Source organism: Furipterus horrens, unplaced genomic scaffold, assembly GCF_987537825.1.
Source record: "Furipterus horrens unplaced genomic scaffold, mFurHor1.1.pri manual_scaffold_7, whole genome shotgun sequence".
NCBI classification, from domain to species: Eukaryota; Metazoa; Chordata; class Mammalia; order Chiroptera; family Furipteridae; genus Furipterus; species Furipterus horrens.
The window spans coordinates 140,459,112-140,475,384 of record NW_028327177.1 but is presented as its reverse complement, the minus strand read 5'-3'; the positions used below and the strand labels follow the sequence as shown (position 1 = coordinate 140,475,384).

The window sequence follows — 16,273 nt, the reverse complement described above, 5'->3', positions numbered from 1 at the left end:
TTAAGAAGCTACACCATCGTCTCTCGAGACGGACGGCTGCCGACCGACCCCCCAAAGGGGTGGACAGGGTGATTAAGGAGGGCCCCTGAGAGTCCCGAGGCAGGATACAGGCCACAAGAACCCATGCCTTTGCTCCAGGCGGCGAATGTTTCATTTCAGTCTGCCCTTGCATGACTGTCTTTAGACATGTCAGTGTGGAACACAGGCACCATGCTGTGATTTTCCTTGCTAGTTTATTCATTTCCGGGCCAATTCTGGTTAGAGAAGGGAGTGTCTTTCACATTACCCCAGGCACTGTGTCCTCCCAGCACTGGGTGTGCCCCCACCGGTGCTCTTTCCTCTCTCTTATCACCAGGTGCTCAGCCTTGAGGGGGGCAGGAGTCCAGCACTGGGAGTGGGGGAAGTGGGGGAGTCAGGGATCCAGAATGAACTATACTGGGGTGGATGTAGTACAGGGTCTGTGAGACACCCCCCCCCCCACCCGCCATAAAAGAAAATGAACCTGGCACTGCCTGGATCAGGAGGGCTTCCTGGAGTAGGTGCCACCTAAGCTGCAAGAGGAGGAAGAGGAAAGGGTGCTCCTGGAAAGAGGTACAAGGATTATGGGCTGGGTGATACAGCTTCTAGGGCCAGGCTGGGAGCTGTTGGGCTGTGGGCTTCTCTCTCTCCCACTCCCCTTACTCTCCAAAGCCCTGGGACCCACGATTGATTCACAGGTCCTCAGACCAAGGCCACCCTGCAACGCTTTCCCTCCCTCCAGAGTCCAGGCCCACCTGGCTGAGGTGTGCTCAGGTTGAGCATGTCCCCCAAGGCCCCTCTTCAATGTTAGGGGGGGACCAGTGTCAATGCCTGTAGATAATTTTTTGAGTTTATTTGAGCCAAACTAACAACAGTTGCCGGGAAGCAAAATCTCAATGGGTTGAAAAAATACTCTGACCCTGGCTGGTGAGGCTCAGTGGGTTGAGTGCTGCCCTGCGAACCGAAGGGTCCCCAGTTCGATTCCCAGTCAGGGTATACGCCTGGGCTGCGGACCAGGTCCCCAGTTGGGGGCATGAGAGAGGCAATGGATCCACATATCAAGAAATGAGCCAAGTGGTCCTCAAACCCTCCCTGGCACTGGGGCAGCCCTGCCCCCCCTCACCTCGGCCCAGTGCGTCGTGGGGGCCTGGATGGGATGGTTCGAGCCTACTTACTTCTCTCCAGGCCACTCAAAGCACACCCAGCCCCAGGCCACCGAGAGAAAGGCAAGGAAGAAGAAGGAGTAGGACATCCCAGGGCCGGGAGAGTCTGCAGGGCCGGGCTGGGCCAGGCCAAACCTTCAACAGGCCCCTCCCGCCGCTCCGCCCCCAACCCGGGCCCCTCCCGCCGCCTGGCCGCCGACTTTGCTCTGAGCGAAGGCTGGGAGCGGCAGCTGCGGCCGCCGGCAGGTGAGTCGGCCTCTCCGGTTCCGGCGGGGGGTGTGTGTCCGCCCGCGCCAGGTGCTCAGACCCGAGGGCAGGGGAGGAGAGGGGAGCATCCCAGGAGCTCCAGGCGGGGATCTGCTCCCCAGAGCTCTCAGGATCCGCGCTGGACGCTGGTCCCAGCCCTCGAGGCGGCTCTCAGCCAGGTCCTTGGCCTGTGGGAATCCTCGCGGGGCCCCAGACGGGCCTCGATGGAGCAAGTCCCGCCGCCCTTGCAGCCCTTCCAGTTGCTGCTGCCGTTGCTGCTGCTGCTGCCCGCGGCGCCCGCGGCTGGCAGGTCCTGGCAGTGCCGGCGCATCCCCTACGCCGCCTCCCGCGACTTTGACGTGGAGTACACGGTGCCCAGCTTCTCGGCCCGCGGGCCGATCCAGGCCCTGGCGACCTACGACGGCGGCGGGGACGGAAGTGCGGTGTTCGTGGGCACGCGCAACCGCCTGGACATGCTTGGGCCGGACCTGCAATCCCTCGAGAGCCTGGCCACGGGCCCTGCTGGGGACCGTCGCTGCCAGACGTGTGCGGCCTGTGCCCCGGGCCCCCGCAGCCCGCGGGAGGACACAGACGCAAAGGTGCTGGTGCTGGACCCGGGACGGCCGGCGCTGATCAGCTGTGGCTCGAGCCTGCACGGCCGCTGCTTCCTGCACGAGCTGGAGCCCGGCCCGACCGCCCTGCGCCTGGTGCCGCCTGCCTGCCTCTTCTCCGCCCACGGCAACCGGCCGGAAGACTGCCCCGACTGCGTGGCCAGCCCCCTGGGCACCCTCGTGACCGTGGTTGAGCAGGGCCATGCCGCTTACCTCTATGTGGCATCTTCGCTGGACAAGGAGGTGGCCGCGAGCTTCAGCCCACGCTCCGTGTCCATCCGGCGCCTCAAGGCCGACGCCTCGGGATTCGCACCAGACTTCGAGGCGCTGTCAGTGCTGCCCGCGCACCTCGCTTCCTACCGCATCGAGTACGTGTACAGCTTCCACGCGGGAGCCTTTGTCTACTTCCTGACGGTGCAGCCGGCCAGCGTGGCCGCCGCCCCTGGCGCCCTGCACACGCGCCTGGCCCGGCTCAGCGCACGCGACACCGACCTGGGCAACTACCGCGAGCTGGTCCTTGACTGCCGTTTTGAGCCCAAACGCCGGCGACGCGGGGTGTCTGGGGTCGGACAGCCCTACCCCGTGCTGCGGGCAGCCCACACCGCCCCGGTAGGCAGCCAGCTGGCCACTGAGCTGAGCACAGCCGAGGGCCAGGAAGTGCTGTTTGGGGTCTTCGTGGCCAGCAGAGACAGCAGCCACGGTGGGGGTCCCAGCTCTGTCGTCTGTGCCTTCCCCATCGACCTGATAGACAAGCTCATCGAGGAGGGAGAGGATCGCTGTTGTAAGCCACCCGTCCACCCCGGCCTCCGGAGAAACCTCGACTTCTTCCAGGCTCCCAGTTTGTGCCCCAACCCGGTAAGCAGCAAAAGGGGCCCTTGTGTGTGTGCAGTGTGCCCGTGGCTGAATCCGGGCTGCTTTCCTTCCACCACTGAGAGGGGTTTTCTCTTCCACCCAGTTGCTGAGTGCTCGGTGGTGTGAGGCAATCAGCCAAACTGAGGCCGCACTGCAGGCTCATCTCCCAGCCAGGCTCACCCCTGGTGCTGCCGTGTTTTCTCTCTCCCTCTCTCACCTATCATGGCCTCTGATTTTTAAGGCAGCTTCCCTGGTTATGTGAGAACTGGATTGCATCATAACGGTCTCTCTGCCAGACACACTACCAAAATCTGTGGAGAATGATGGGCATCCCTCCTACCTGCCCACTACACTACACAGACCCTCAGGGACAGACCCAGAAACCGTCCCCTCAACACCCATAGATTCACACAGACTCACAGCTGCTCACCACCAGTTTCACTTTCTCTCTGGGAGCACTTGTTTTGTTCCGCTGTCCAAAGAGGGTAGGGCAGGAGTGGTGGGGAATGCCCCCCACCCCTGTTCCAGGGAGCTTCCTGGGCCTGGGAGGTGTTGAGGGGTGGGGGTGGGTTACATGGCTTGGGTTTTACAGACCCACTCATCCCTGATTGATTGTCCTCTGTGATGCGATTGTAAGAGGCCCCAGGACACAGTGGGAAGATGGCTTGGCTCTCGTAGATTCCAGGAGGCTCCCCTCAGTCCTGTGCAGACAACTGTAAACATCTGGGGATAAGTAGAGGCTGGTTGGAACTGGTTCGCCACACAAGAGTCCCGGATTTTTTCCCATTATAGTTGGGGCCCTGCCCAAGTCTCCCTTCTCATCCTAGGCAGGTCTCCCAGCCCGTGCTGAACTGGGGGCTCCTTCCAGCAGACCCCACCCTGGTTCTCCCAGGCCGCGGTGTCAGGGAGCTGGAGCAGAGACAAACACGACGTTCCTTAAAATGCTGAGGACAAAACCAAAACTGATTTCTTGAAGCAATTGAAACAGTCTTACCTTAGATCACAAGAAATTAAACCAAGGAAATGGGCTGAATGGCACTGAACGAGTGGCCTTTCAGCAAGCTGACCTATAGTCACTGCTCGCAGAGTCTTTGGCTGCTCTGTGGCCGTGGCCCTGCTGTGACATTCGCCATCAATTCCTTTCCGGCTCTTGTTGATGGACCAGAGGTAGGAGCAGTTGTATGCATGAGGATGGGGGGTCTTCAGCCTCCCTCCCTCAGCTGGGGCCACCTAGGTTGAGAAGACCCCAGGGTTGGGTCTGGCAGCCCTGCCTGTCCTCCTCTTCTTCCCTCTGGGACGTCAGAACCTCTCCCCAACTTGGCTAGCGGTCAGTGGGTCAGAAGACACCCAGCAAGACTTGGTAGTGCCAGGCTCTAGGGAGACTAATCTCAAGCCCTGGGAGGTGTGTGAACCGGCTCGTTCTGTTTGTTCAGTGACTGGGCATGCACCCTCCAGGGTGACATCCGCCCTGCGCTCCTTGTGCTGGCCTCAGGAAGCCTGAGAGGCTCAGGGCTGCTACCTGCCTTCCATGGGTTCCAGTAGGGTTTGCGTCTGGGGCATTGAACATTAAAGTGTTCAGGAGCCATGGGCCCCTAGACAAGCCTGGGAAGCCAGAGCTAAGACTCTGGAACTCAGGGCAAGCAGGCAAGGGCGTGACCCTGACTGGAGCAGGGCCTCTTTTCCACACCGCAGCCCCACCTGTCCCTGAGTCATGCTGAAAACGCCCGGCTGGCTTCTGGCTTAGAATCGGCCCCTTTCTTTCCTCAAGAGAGGACAGAGTCCCAGTCCCTGCCTACCCAGGCCACAGACTCAGAGTGTGTGTGGCTTCTGGGCCCAGCTCTGCACCTGCTCTTGCCCCCAGGGCTCCTGATCAGCGCTTAGGTCAAATGACTGAGTTTCGCATACTTGATCTGATGGTGGCCTCAGGCTGCAGCCTTGAGGGTTGTCCTCAGAGCTAACGAGGGAGTGTCCTAAGCAACTAGGACTATCGAGCCCTGCCAGCACTTTCCACCCAGCTCCATCCAATACCTTGCATTACACCCTAGCTTCTTGATTTCCAGAAGCTTCCATAGCCCTTCCGTGGAGCACTGAGTGCAGCCCCCAAACACCCTCCCATTAAGAGCAGGGGAGTCCTAGCTGGTGTGGCTCAGTGGATTGAGTGCCAACCTGCAAAGCAAAGGGTTGCCAGTTCAATTCCCAGCCAGGGCAAGTGCCTGGGTTGTGGGCCAGGTCCCCAGTTGGGGGTGTGCAAGAGACAACCACACATTGATGTTTCTCTCCTTTTCTTTCCCCATCCTTTCCCGTCTCTCTAAAAATAAATAAATAAAATCTTAAAAAAACAAAACAAAACAAAAAAAAGAACAAGGGAGTGGCTAGCATCTCTGGGCCCCTGGGGCCTAGCTTGGCACCCAGGCCTTCAGACCTTGGTTTACCCCTTTTGTACCTCGTAGGAGGTACAGGTAGCCGTTAGAGGTGCGGGAAGATGTTGAAGTCTCAGGGAGAAGGATCCTCTTACCAATTCTGTGATGACAAATTAACCTCAGAGTTCAGGCCCCTGACACTGGTGGAGAAACTGAAGCCCTAAGAGGGGACAGGGTTTGCTGAAGTTCAGGGCAGAGCCAGCAGAGGGCAGGAGAGGGCTCTAGTCAAGCGCTCAGACGTCCAACCTGGCTCCTCTCGCCGAGGGGCTCTGCAGCCTTTGACAAAGGACCAAACCTCTCTGAGCCTGTTTCCTCGTCTGTAAGATGGAGATGGTGAGTGGTTGTGAGGACAGAATGGGGGTGGGGGTGTGAGACGCAGTAACTCATTATCAGAATGGACATGATGGGGTAGGGCAAGGCGTAGGGAGACCGGGCCTTCCAGCCTGGGCCTTTTCAGGCCTTGCTACCTCTGAGAGTGCCTTTGTGGGGTGGGAGGATGCGGTACCTGGCAGGACTGGGGCCTTCACCAGGCAGGCCAGGGGAGGGGTGGGAGTCTGGGCTGCTGTGGTCACTGCTAGAGGCCCCAGGGGGTCACTGTATGGGATGAGCCCTGACTCCTTCCCTGATTTTTCCCCAGCCTGGCCTGTCTCTCAGCCCCAACACCAGCTGCTACCACTACCCTCTGCTGGTCAGCAGCAGCCTCTTACGTGCGGACCTGTTCAACGGGCTGTTAGGGCCAGTGCAGATCACTGCACTGCACGTGACACGCCTCGACAATGTCACGGTGGCCCACATGGGCACGACTGATGGGCGCATCGTGCAGGTAGGCCCCTCACCCCCACAGTCCTTTGTCCCTGGGTCCCCATTCCCATCCCCATTATGCTCACGGCTGACCTGTCCCAGGTGGAGCTGGCCAGGTCGCTCAGCTACCTGCTATATGTGTCCAACTTCTCACTGAGCAACAGTAAGCAGCCTGTGCAGCGGGATGTCAGTCGCCTTGGCGACCACCTGTTCTTTGCCTCTGGGAACCAGGTAAGGGGGGCAGGGGCAGGGCCTGGGGCCAGGGCTGTGGGAGCACAGCTTCCCATCCAATCCAGGGGGGCACTGACACACAGGTCTTACCACCTGATCTAGAATGGAACCGGGGTGGGGAGTCTATGGGGTCTAGGCCCCCCAACCTCCCCCCCCCAGCCACCCCCGAGCCACCTTTCTGCCATTCCAAGGTCTTCCAGGTACCTATCCAGGGCCCTGGCTGCCGTCACTTCCTCACCTGCGGGCGTTGTCTGCGGACACAGCGTTTCATGGGCTGTGGCTGGTGTGGGGGCACCTGTGGCAGACAGAAGGAGTGTCCTGACTCCTGGCAGCAGGACCATTGCCCACCTGAGCTTACTGAGGTATGGCTTGCCTGGCCAGGCATAGGTAAGGGTAACACAAGCTGGGTCTGGGGTGTGGAACAGCAGGTCTTGACCATGATCATAATCAGGCCTGCGATGTTCTCAAGGAAGGCGTTCTTGGCAGAGGAGGTGGTGTATGCAAAGATTTGGAGGCAGAAAAGTGCTTGAGTGAGGACTAGCGAGTGACTTAGAATGAAGGAAGTGTGGGGCGGGCAAGGGGCATAACAGAAAAGTTTGGGGGGAGCAGACAGGGTAGAGAGTCCTGGCCCACAACGGCTCTCTGCTCCCGTTCCAGTTCTATCCCCACAGTGGACCCCTAAGGGGCAGCACGAGGCTGACCTTGTGTGGCTCCAACTTCTATTCGTACCCTACCGGTCTGGTGCCTGAGGGCACCCATGAGGTCACCGTGGGCCAAAGTCCCTGCCGACTGCTGCCCAAGGACAGCTCAAACTTCAGGTACAACTGTCCCTTGCCCTTCCTATCCATGATGGGGGCAACCAAGCAGTTCCTTCCCTGTGACTCTATCCTCTGCTTATTGGGGGCAAGGAGATCTGAGGCAAGCTGCAGTGACTCTGGCTGCTTCGTGTATGTGGAGACATCTCTGTCCCTCCTTGAGCCTGCATAGGCCTTACCTGTCTCTTGAATCATGGACCAGGCAAGGCTAGTCTCTGCCCTGCCAGATCCTGCCTGCCCTGGAGGAAGGCATGGATGGAGAGAGACCCCCGCCTCAGGCTCAGAGGAGACCTGTGATTTGTGGTGGGCAAGCAACCAGGCCTGTGTGACCCCTGGCTGACTTTGAGTTCCCCGGTGCTCTAGCCCAAGGTCCCGGAAGGATTTTATAGAAGAGTTTGAGTGTGAACTGGAGCCCTTGGACACACAGGCAGCTGGGCCTGCCAACATTAGCCTCACTGTGACCAACATGCCACCGGGCAAGCGCTTCCGGGTCAACGGCACCTCCACGCTACAAGGCTTCTCTTTTATGGTGAGGCCATCTTGCCTTGTCTGTGCCCTTGGCCAGCTGGGCAATATGGGGAGGGAAGGGCTTGGAGTGGAGGGTCTCCTGCACCAAGCTAAGCCACCTCTATACCCTCTCAGGAGCCAGTGCTGAAAGACGTGCAACCCCTCTTTGGCCCACGGGCTGGGGGCACCCGCCTGACCCTTAAAGGCCAGAGTCTGTCCATAGGCAGCAGCCGGGCTGTGCTGGTCAATGGGACCGAGTGCCTTCTGGAATGGTAAGTGCTAGCAGGTAAGGGGATGGGAAGCCATAGGGCCCTACCTAGGGAAGCCCTCACCAGGTAGGACTTGGATCACTGCCAAGGCAGAGGGAAGAGGGCTCAGTCACATAGTCAGGTCCAGGAAGGGTCTGTTGCCCCCTTCAGTCCAGAGGTGGTTTGGGAATGGCGTGGGAGACCATCACAGTCCATTGCTTCCTTTCAGCTGAGGCTGTGGGGAATCTGTTCCCTCCCTTCCCTCTTGGGGGGTCTTACTGGGATCAGCCTGTCTTTATACAGACCCGTGTAGTATGAGCAGGTGGCGAGGGAACCAATAGAGGAACTGGGAAGGATTGGTAGTGGAAGTGGGCCTAAGTGTCACCTGCATGGCGACCCTGAGCCCAATCCCCCTGTTCTGCAGGGTCAGCGAGGGGCAGCTTTTATGTACCACGCCACCCAGTGTGGCTTCGGCCAGTGTACCCATTCGCCTGCAGGTGGGGGGCGCCGAGGTGCCTGGCTCCTGGACCTTTGACTACCAGGAAGACCCCACCGTGCTGGGCATCAGCCCCAACTGTGGCTACACGTAGGTGCTACCTCTTTCCCCATCTGGTCTCCTGGGAATGAGGGATCCACCATCAGAGAGCACCCCAAGCCCACCACCTGCTCTCCTCCACAGCGGCTCCCACGTCACCATCCGTGGCCAGCATCTGACTTCGGTGTGGCACCTAGTGCTGTCATTCCACGATGGCCTTAAGGCAGCAGAGAATACAGTGAGCGGGCCCTGACGGCAGCCCGATGGGCCCTGGCCTGGAGGGAGGGAGGCGGGACCAGTCCCCTGAGCCCCTGCCCCACCCCGTGCTGGGCCGAGGAGACTGGGGGTACCTGGCTAATCACTCTCGATGGGCCCCAGCAGTGTGAGGGGCAGCTGCCGGAGAAGCGTCGGTGCCGCCTGCCCGCATACGTGGTCCGAGGCCCCCAGGGGTGGGTGACAGGGAACCTGAGTGCCTGGGGGGATGGAGCTGCTCGCTTCACACTGCCGGGCTTTCGCTTCCTGCCCCCACCCCGCCTACCCAGCGCTGACCTGGCCCCACTGAAGCCTGAGGAGCATGCCATTAAGTTCGAGGTAAGTGCGAGTGTGGGAGGGCGGGCTCAGTGGGGGTCAGGGCTGAAGCCTGCCCAGAGGGGTCGGGAGCTCTGGCCCGTCCTCACGGCTGTCTCTGCAGTACATCGGGCTAGGAGCTGTGGCTGACTGTGTGGAGGTGAACGTGACCGTGGGTGGTAAGAGCTGCAAGCACGAGCTCCGAGGGGATGTGGTCATTTGTCCCCTGCCCCCCTCCCTGCAACTGGGCAAGGATGGCACCCCACTGCAGGTAGGCAGCTCAGCGGGCTCTTCACAGGAGACATGGGTGGGGGTCTGCAGGCTGGGCCTGAGCTGCCACCTGCCCCAGGTCTGCGTGGATGGTGCATGCCACACCCTGGGCAGCGTGGTGCGGCCAGGCTCGGAAGGCGCCCCACAGAGGACACTGCTCGGTGTCCTGCTGGCCCTGACCCTGCTTGTGCTCCTGTTGGCCGCCGCGCTGATCTTCAGCTACCGGCGGAGGAAGCAGCTAGGTCAGCTCTCCACGCCCATCCGACTCGGCCCCTCCCCCCAAACCATGGGGTCTCCCAGTCCCTGTATCCTCTCTCTGCCCAGGCCTTGGGGGTCTGCCCGCCCCTCCTGGGGAGGGGTCGGCCTCTAGGCGCTTGGAGAGGCTGTCTATGCGGGGCCTTCTTCCCACAGTCTTTTCTCCAAACCTGCACGACCCAGGATCCTTGGATCAAAGCACTGGAGCCACGCATCTGCCTCTCCTCCAGTCAGGCTCTGACTGCAGCAGCGGCCTTGGTGAGAGGGCGGAGGTGCTGGAAGCTGGGGCCGCGCCCTCTGCTCCACTAGCTGCTCACTCTCCCCCCCACAGCAGCTCCTGCCCTGGGCCGTCTGGATTCCACCACTCAGGTGCACGAAAAATCCTTCTCAGACAGTGGGGACGGGTCCCGTGTCCCACTGCTTCGGACAAAGTCCATCCAGCTTGAGGATCTGGACTCTGCGCTCCTGGCCGAGGTCAAGGACGTGCTGGTTCCCCACGAGCGGGTGGTCACCCACAGTGACCGAGTCATCGGCAAAGGTATGGGGGCCAGGCCAGGTGGGGCTGGGGCAGAGGTGGAGTCCTGAGATGACACGGGCTCAAGGAACAGTTGGGCAGGACTGTCACCAACCGTCCTACTCTGGCCCTCTCACCAACATGCGTGACCTTGGTCATAACAAGTAACCTCTCTGAGCCTCAGGCTGCGCATCTGTGAAGTGGGAATTTGTTCCACTTCGGGTGCAGATTAGGTGGGCCTGGAAGGGCTACAAGCTACTGCTTGTGTTTAACGTCAGATGGGCCAGCCGGGGCTCTGGGGTCTGGTTGTCAAGGAGACGGCGTGGTCCAAGCACTAGGTGCTGGGGTCCCGCTCACTGTCTCCTCTCGCCAGGCCACTTTGGGGTTGTCTACCACGGAGAATACACAGACGAGGCCCAGAATCGAACTCACTGTGCCATCAAGTCCCTGAGTCGTAAGTGGGGCAGAAGGTGGGGCGGGGCCTCATCCCGGCTGTGTTACCGTCTTGCTGAGCGACCCTGAGCAGGAGACCCTGCTTCTCCATTTCCCCCTCCGACCCGGGTCAAGGGCCTCCCTGCCCCAGGCCTGACGCACGCTGCTCTGCAGGCATCACGGAGGTGCAGGAGGTGGAGGCCTTCCTGCGCGAGGGGCTGCTCATGCGCGGCCTGCACCACCCAAACGTGCTGGCCCTCATCGGGATCGTGCTGCCGCCGGAAGGGCTTCCCTGTGTGCTGCTGCCCTACATGCGCCACGGGGACCTGCTGCAGTTCATCCGCTCCCCCCAGCGGGTCGGTGCTCATCTGGCCCTGGGTCGGGAGGCTCGGGCAGCAGCCGGGGCTGGAGCCGCTCGGCCCTCGCATACTGACCCACCTGTGTGTGTCCCCAGAACCCCACTGTGAAGGACCTCGTCAGCTTCGGCCTGCAGGTAGCCCGCGGCATGGAGTACCTGGCAGAGCAGAAGTTTGTGCACAGGGACCTGGCTGCTCGGAACTGCATGTGAGGGGCCAGGGCAGTTGGGGTGAGGCGAGGCGGCAGGGTACCAGGGTGTATGGCTGCCCTAAGGGTGCCTCAGAGAAGATGCCACGTTCCTGCTCTTGCTGTGCAGCCCTGGGCACATCCTCCCCTCTCTGGGCCTCAGTTTTCCTGTCTGTCCAGTTCAGGCTTACATGGGACCCTGTGGCTCTGAACCTGAGTGAAGACCTGCAACAGGTGGATTCAGGGCCTGGTGGGGGCCAGTCCTGAGTGGGATTCCCCTCTTCCAGGCTGGACGAGTCCTTCACAGTCAAGGTGGCTGACTTCGGCCTGGCCCGAGGCGTCCTGGACAAGGAGTACTACACCGTTCAACAGCACCGTCACGCCCGCCTGCCTGTCAAATGGATGGCGCTGGAGAGTCTGCAGACCTACAGGTTCACCAGCAAGTCTGATGTGGTGAGACCCCACTCGCCCCCGAGTCCACGCGGCCCCAGTGAACTGGGACAACACTTGGCCTTGCCCCTCGAGCTCCAGGTGATGACCCAAGCTCAGGGAGTTGCCACGCTGGGCAGCCCCCTCAGCCCACTTGCCCACCTCCTGGACAGGAGGAGGCGGTGGCCGTGACCTCACTGGCTCCTCCACACTGCAGGCCCTGCCAGCCCCACCTCTGACCTGGCTCAGGCGGTGGGAGGAGACATAGGGAAGGTGCTTGCGAGGTATTGAGGACCAGACTCTGATGGGGGGGTGGAGCCCCCATTTCCAGCGAGAGGAATCTGGGAGGTAGAAGACCTGTGGGGCTCACCTGCCCCCAAATCTGGGGTGACAATTGAGTCCCCTCACCTTTCCCTTCCCATAGTGGTCATTTGGGGTGCTGCTGTGGGAGCTGTTGACTCGAGGTGCCCCACCGTACCCTCACGTCGACCCTTTTGACCTCACTCACCTCCTGGCCCAGGGGCGTCGCCTGCCTCAGCCTGAGTATTGCCCCAATTCTCTGTGAGTATGTACAGGTGGTAATGGGGAGGGAGCTGGGCCCCAGAGACAAGGAGAGAGGGATAGGGGACAGAGTTCTTGCCTCACTTTTGGACTGATCCTTTGGTTGACCTGGAAAGGGACCCTCTCTAGGCCTTAGTTTCCTCATCCGAGGACTGGTTTTGCCCCTCTCCAGAGCTGGGTGCTGGGAGGATATCATGGTCGCCATGGTAACAGCATTCCCATCTTCGAGTCTGGGTTGAGGCCAGTGATTTGATTTCCCAGCACTCCTCTCCCCCCACCCCTGCCAAGGGGGGCTGTTTTCCATCTTTTCCACTCACTTAATGTCAAGGAAAGCTTCCATTAGCTCCCACACTAGCCCCCTCCGCGTCTCCAGATCAGATGTTTTTTTCACGGGATCTAGCTTCAGATTTCCCGTTCTCGGAGGCCTGGCGACAGCTGCGTTGTCCTCGCTGCCTGCAAAGTGGGTTTGGTGCCGAGGCTCATCTTCGTAAGCAGCGAGCACCTCAGCTGTGCCCAGGTCTCTGTGGTTAGGACAGAAGAGCCAGGTCACAGGTGCAGCCTCAGGCTGTGCTCCAGAGGGGACAAGTAACCCTCCTGCACAGCCCTGCCTGCCCTGCGTCTGATCTCCATTATTCACGTCACTCATGAGAGAAGTTAAATTCACTGCCTATCTGCCTCCACAGGAGGCTTCCTGAAACAGACTCTGAGATGGACACTTACGTGCAGGAGGCTTATTGGGGGGCTGGGGACTAGGGAAGCAGGACCGGGTGGGCGGAGCAGTTGCAGATGCAGCAGAGGCCTCAGCCCGTCCCATGGGGACCGCTGGAGATGGTGGCCCTTCGGAGTTTTAGGAAATTAAGATCAATGGGCCAGGTCTTTGAACCAGATGTTAAGCAGCCACTGGCCCCCGCTGTCCCTGAAGGGGACTGTGAGCTTGGGAGAGGCAATTCTTTTCTGCCTGGGGCTGTTCTTAGAGAGAATCTCAGCCTGAATAGAGTGGTCAGCAGCCAGGCGAGAGTGAAGGGGGATCTGGTGGCCCCCACTGTCCCAGGGTCAGCCCCTTCTCCTCTCCGGGCCTGTTTCCTCATCCGAAAAGATAACAGGACCACCCTCAGAGAGTCTGAGGATTGTGTGAGATTATTGTTTGTAGGGCACTTAGGGGATCACTTAAGGCAGGGATGACGTTCCCAAACTCCAGGGGCAAGTATTAGCCCCACCAGGCAAACCAGAGAAACTCCAGTTGGGAATGAGGGTGCGAGCAGTTCTGCTCACACCTCCTTGTCCCCAGGCTTTTCATCCCCACGTCACCGGGCCTGGGTGTCTTTCCTAGATGAGTGATGATAACTGTGACAGCTTATGAACTGGGCCCTTCACAGGCACCCTGTCATCATGCACCAGGGGCTGTGGGCTCAGACGAGGATCCACAAGCACAGACAGGTTAAGGAATTTGCCGAAATCCCACAGCCCCGAGGCACGAGGGCACAGGAGCCCAAGCTCTCACCCCTATGGCACTTCGACCTTTGCCACGGGCAGGGAGGCAGGACTGGAACAGCAATCACAACCACGAGGAGAGCTGTCCCTGATCGGGTGATGCTAGGTGTTAGATGCTGCCACCTGTCCCCATCCCTATGTGGCCTGCCAGGGGGTTAACAGGCTGGGCAGCCCAGAACCTCCGGGTGGGGGTGTGGCCTGCCCCTGACATTCTCCTCCCCCCGCAGGTACGCAGTAATGCTGCGCTGCTGGGCAGCGGACCCCGCAGCACGGCCCACCTTTGGCACACTAGCAAGGGAAGTGGAGCACGTGGCGGTGGCTCTGCGTGGGGACCACTACGTGCAGCTGCCTGCGGCCTACATGAACCTGGGCCTAGATACCTCCAAGGAGGCAAACTTGCCCCCAGAACACTCACTGTCCTCGCCTGGGCACAGGAGCCCCGGGCGGCCGCGGCCCCTCTCAGAGCCACCAAGGCCCACGTGACCTTAGCCCTAGGCAGCCCCAAGGGGCTGGACCTGCACAGCCACTCCTGGGAGCTAACCTCTGGGCTGTTCCATGCCAGGGGGTGGCCTGACTTGCCCTCTGCCCTGTCCCTTTAACCTTCAGGCTATAGGAGGGGAACAAGGCACATTGGCCCCTCACTGCACAGAGGGAGCCAGGGAGGGTGGCCCTTGAGGTAATGGGTACCTACGGAGTTGCTGTGTGCCTGGCCTGCCGGGCACAGGGACTCAGCCGTGACCGGCCACCGGCCCATGAACCAGTAAATGAACAAATGACTGTTTAAGCACAAACTGTGGTCAGTGCTGTGGAAGAAAAGGGCTGGCGGCTTTGGGGGGCGGAGGGCACCACTGGATAGAAAGGTGAACGCAGAGGCGAAGGAGGCGCCCCAGGAGGTGGCATTTTTGCTGAGACCCTGTCAGGTGGGAGCTGTGCCAGAACCGAGTTGGAAGAGAGGCCCTGAGGCTGGAAAGGAGTTGGGTCAGCAAGAAGGCTCCAGAGAGCAGGAAGGTAGGCAGGCCCCAGATGCAGGTTACAAGGCCCTGGGGACTTCTGGACGGAGCCAAGAGGGCTGCTGGGGACCCAGGGCTACAGCAGCCAGGGTGGCTTCCCTGCTGCCCAGTCTGCTGTCCCCTCCCCTGGGCTCTAGTCCTCCAGGGCTCCCTGCTCCACCTGCAGCACATGTACACAGTCAGGGCAGGGACACTTGCTCCCCCTTCTACCCCCCTCCCCCGCCACCAGCATCGTGCCTGCAGCCTTGAGAACAGTGAGCCAGCCGCAAGGCCTCAGCGCCACGCTCTCCACGCCCCAAGTTCGAGGTGCTGGTTGCTCAGGCTATTCATACCTGTCAAGGCCACTCTGCATGAGCCACTCAAGGCCCAGGCCCCCCTGGAGAGGGAGAACAGAACAGCTTCCTCCGCGCACTAGCCCTGGCGGCCCCCTCGATGCTGAGGGTGCAGCCGGAGTACCAGAGTGGCTCCTCTCTCTTGCTCAGGATGCCCCCAGTCCCTATCCTGCCAGTTTGGGGGACCCTAGCTCACCCTAAGGGGAGCACGTTCCCTCTCCTGGGAGTCCCCAGCTCTGTCCTGTCTCATGGAACCCTGGAAAGCAGAGGGGGAGTCTCTTCCCATACTGCCGTCCACTCGACCACCTCAGGCCAGGGGGGTGCCCAGCCAGGGAGCCTAAGGACCCTGAGGGTAGGTAGACAAAGCTTAAAAGGGGGCTCTTCTGCTCAAGTACAGGGGTCCAACAATGAGGGGCCCTAGAGGCAGACTGCCTGTTCACCACTGCACCTGTGCTACCCCCTTGGTGCAGCTGCAGAGGAGGTTGTAGCCTTCCCTGCTCAGCCAGAGACCCCATGTCTCTGTGTGGGGGAGACAGCTGTGTTGCCCCTGCGGCTGGGGCCGAGGTGAGTGGAACGTCCTGGGGTACCCCCCACAGCTGTATTCCCCATCCATACCAGTTGGAAAGGACTGTCTCAGTCCCTCTGACTCACAGTCCTCATTCCTCGACCTTGTCCTGGGGACCTAAGGGACACCCAGAGCACCCAGCCCTGGGTGGGGAGTGAGGAGCAGGCCCAGGGGCGTCTCTGAAGCTGCACTGAGGCTTCTTCCCCACCGAGCCTCTGCAGCTCATGGACCACTGGCTGGTGTGTTCATAAGAGAGGGACTCAGGGAGGAAGAGGGGCTCTGGCTGGCAGGGGAGCTGGGCAAGGAGAGGGGCCCCAGGGAAGGGAGATGGGAGAGAGCTCCAAGGGGTGTCAGGTTTCCAGAATGGGGTGCTTTGGGCCTGTTTCTGGGCCGAGGGCCTCCAGGGCCAGGGTTCTCGGGGAGGGGCCCCTGGGTCACGGCACAGCCGTACCGCCTGCCCGCAGTGCCGCAACCCGCCAAGTCCCCCTGGAGTGTCAGGAGCTAGAACTGCGTCAGCGTTTTCAATTCCTGCCTATGCCACCAGGGAGGTGAGGAAGGGACGGTTAGTTCTAGGCCCCCAGATGGGCTGGGGGTCTAGGAGACTCTGAGTGACCTCCCGGGCTAGTGAAGGCTGGCCTGAACACTGTCTCAGGTGTGGTGGTGACCTGGGCACAGGGAAGCTTGCTGGTGGCCTTGGCAGGCCTGCGCCTGCCGCAGGGATGGGGCGGCAGGAGCAGAGCTTTCTCCCAGGGCTTTGGGATGCCACCGTGAGCTGTGGAGAGCTGCCAGCTCCTCTGCCTTGGTGGGGCTGGGGACAAGCAGGTGCCAGTGAAGACCAGAGGGAGGCCAGGCTGGGA

At 60.8% G+C, this 16,273-nt stretch overlaps 1 protein-coding gene across 5 annotated transcripts; it reads left to right on the top strand.

Moving 5' to 3' along the window:
• The first annotated feature begins 1,368 nt into the window (after nucleotides 1–1,368).
• On the top strand, nucleotides 1,369–14,300 carry MST1R (macrophage stimulating 1 receptor). 5 transcript variants are annotated; one of them, XM_090284775.1, is made up of 20 exons: nucleotides 1,369–2,893; nucleotides 5,948–6,133; nucleotides 6,214–6,342; nucleotides 6,534–6,704; nucleotides 7,000–7,160; nucleotides 7,521–7,686; nucleotides 7,800–7,936; nucleotides 8,337–8,498; nucleotides 8,592–8,685; nucleotides 8,829–9,038; nucleotides 9,139–9,285; nucleotides 9,364–9,526; nucleotides 9,696–9,797; nucleotides 9,871–10,077; nucleotides 10,427–10,507; nucleotides 10,660–10,841; nucleotides 10,940–11,049; nucleotides 11,316–11,481; nucleotides 11,882–12,018; nucleotides 13,737–14,300. In XM_090284775.1, the coding sequence occupies exons 1-20, from the start codon at nucleotides 1,652–1,654 to the stop codon at nucleotides 13,990–13,992; spliced, it is 4,209 nt and encodes a 1,402-aa protein (XP_090140901.1). In that variant the 5' UTR covers nucleotides 1,369–1,651; the 3' UTR covers nucleotides 13,993–14,300. The 5 variants fall into 5 exon arrangements, with proteins under 5 accessions (XP_090140901.1, XP_090140900.1, XP_090140899.1 ...); XM_090284774.1 differs by having other exon boundaries at nucleotides 8,826–9,038; nucleotides 9,874–10,077; XM_090284773.1 differs by having other exon boundaries at nucleotides 8,826–9,038.
• Nucleotides 14,301–16,273: the final 1,973 nt, after the last annotated feature.

Bases quoted from the DNA above. Each gene is read 5' to 3' on its own strand.
- MST1R (XM_090284771.1), top strand. From the start codon at position 1,652: ATGGAGCAAGTCCCGCCGCCCTTGCAGCCCTTCCAGTTGCTGCTGCCG. The intron at 10,078-10,426 runs GTATGGGGGCCA...TCCTCTCGCCAG, and splicing joins TGACCGAGTCATCGGCAAAG to GCCACTTTGGGGTTGTCTAC. The intron at 11,482-11,881 runs GTGAGACCCCAC...CCCTTCCCATAG, and splicing joins TCACCAGCAAGTCTGATGTG to TGGTCATTTGGGGTGCTGCT.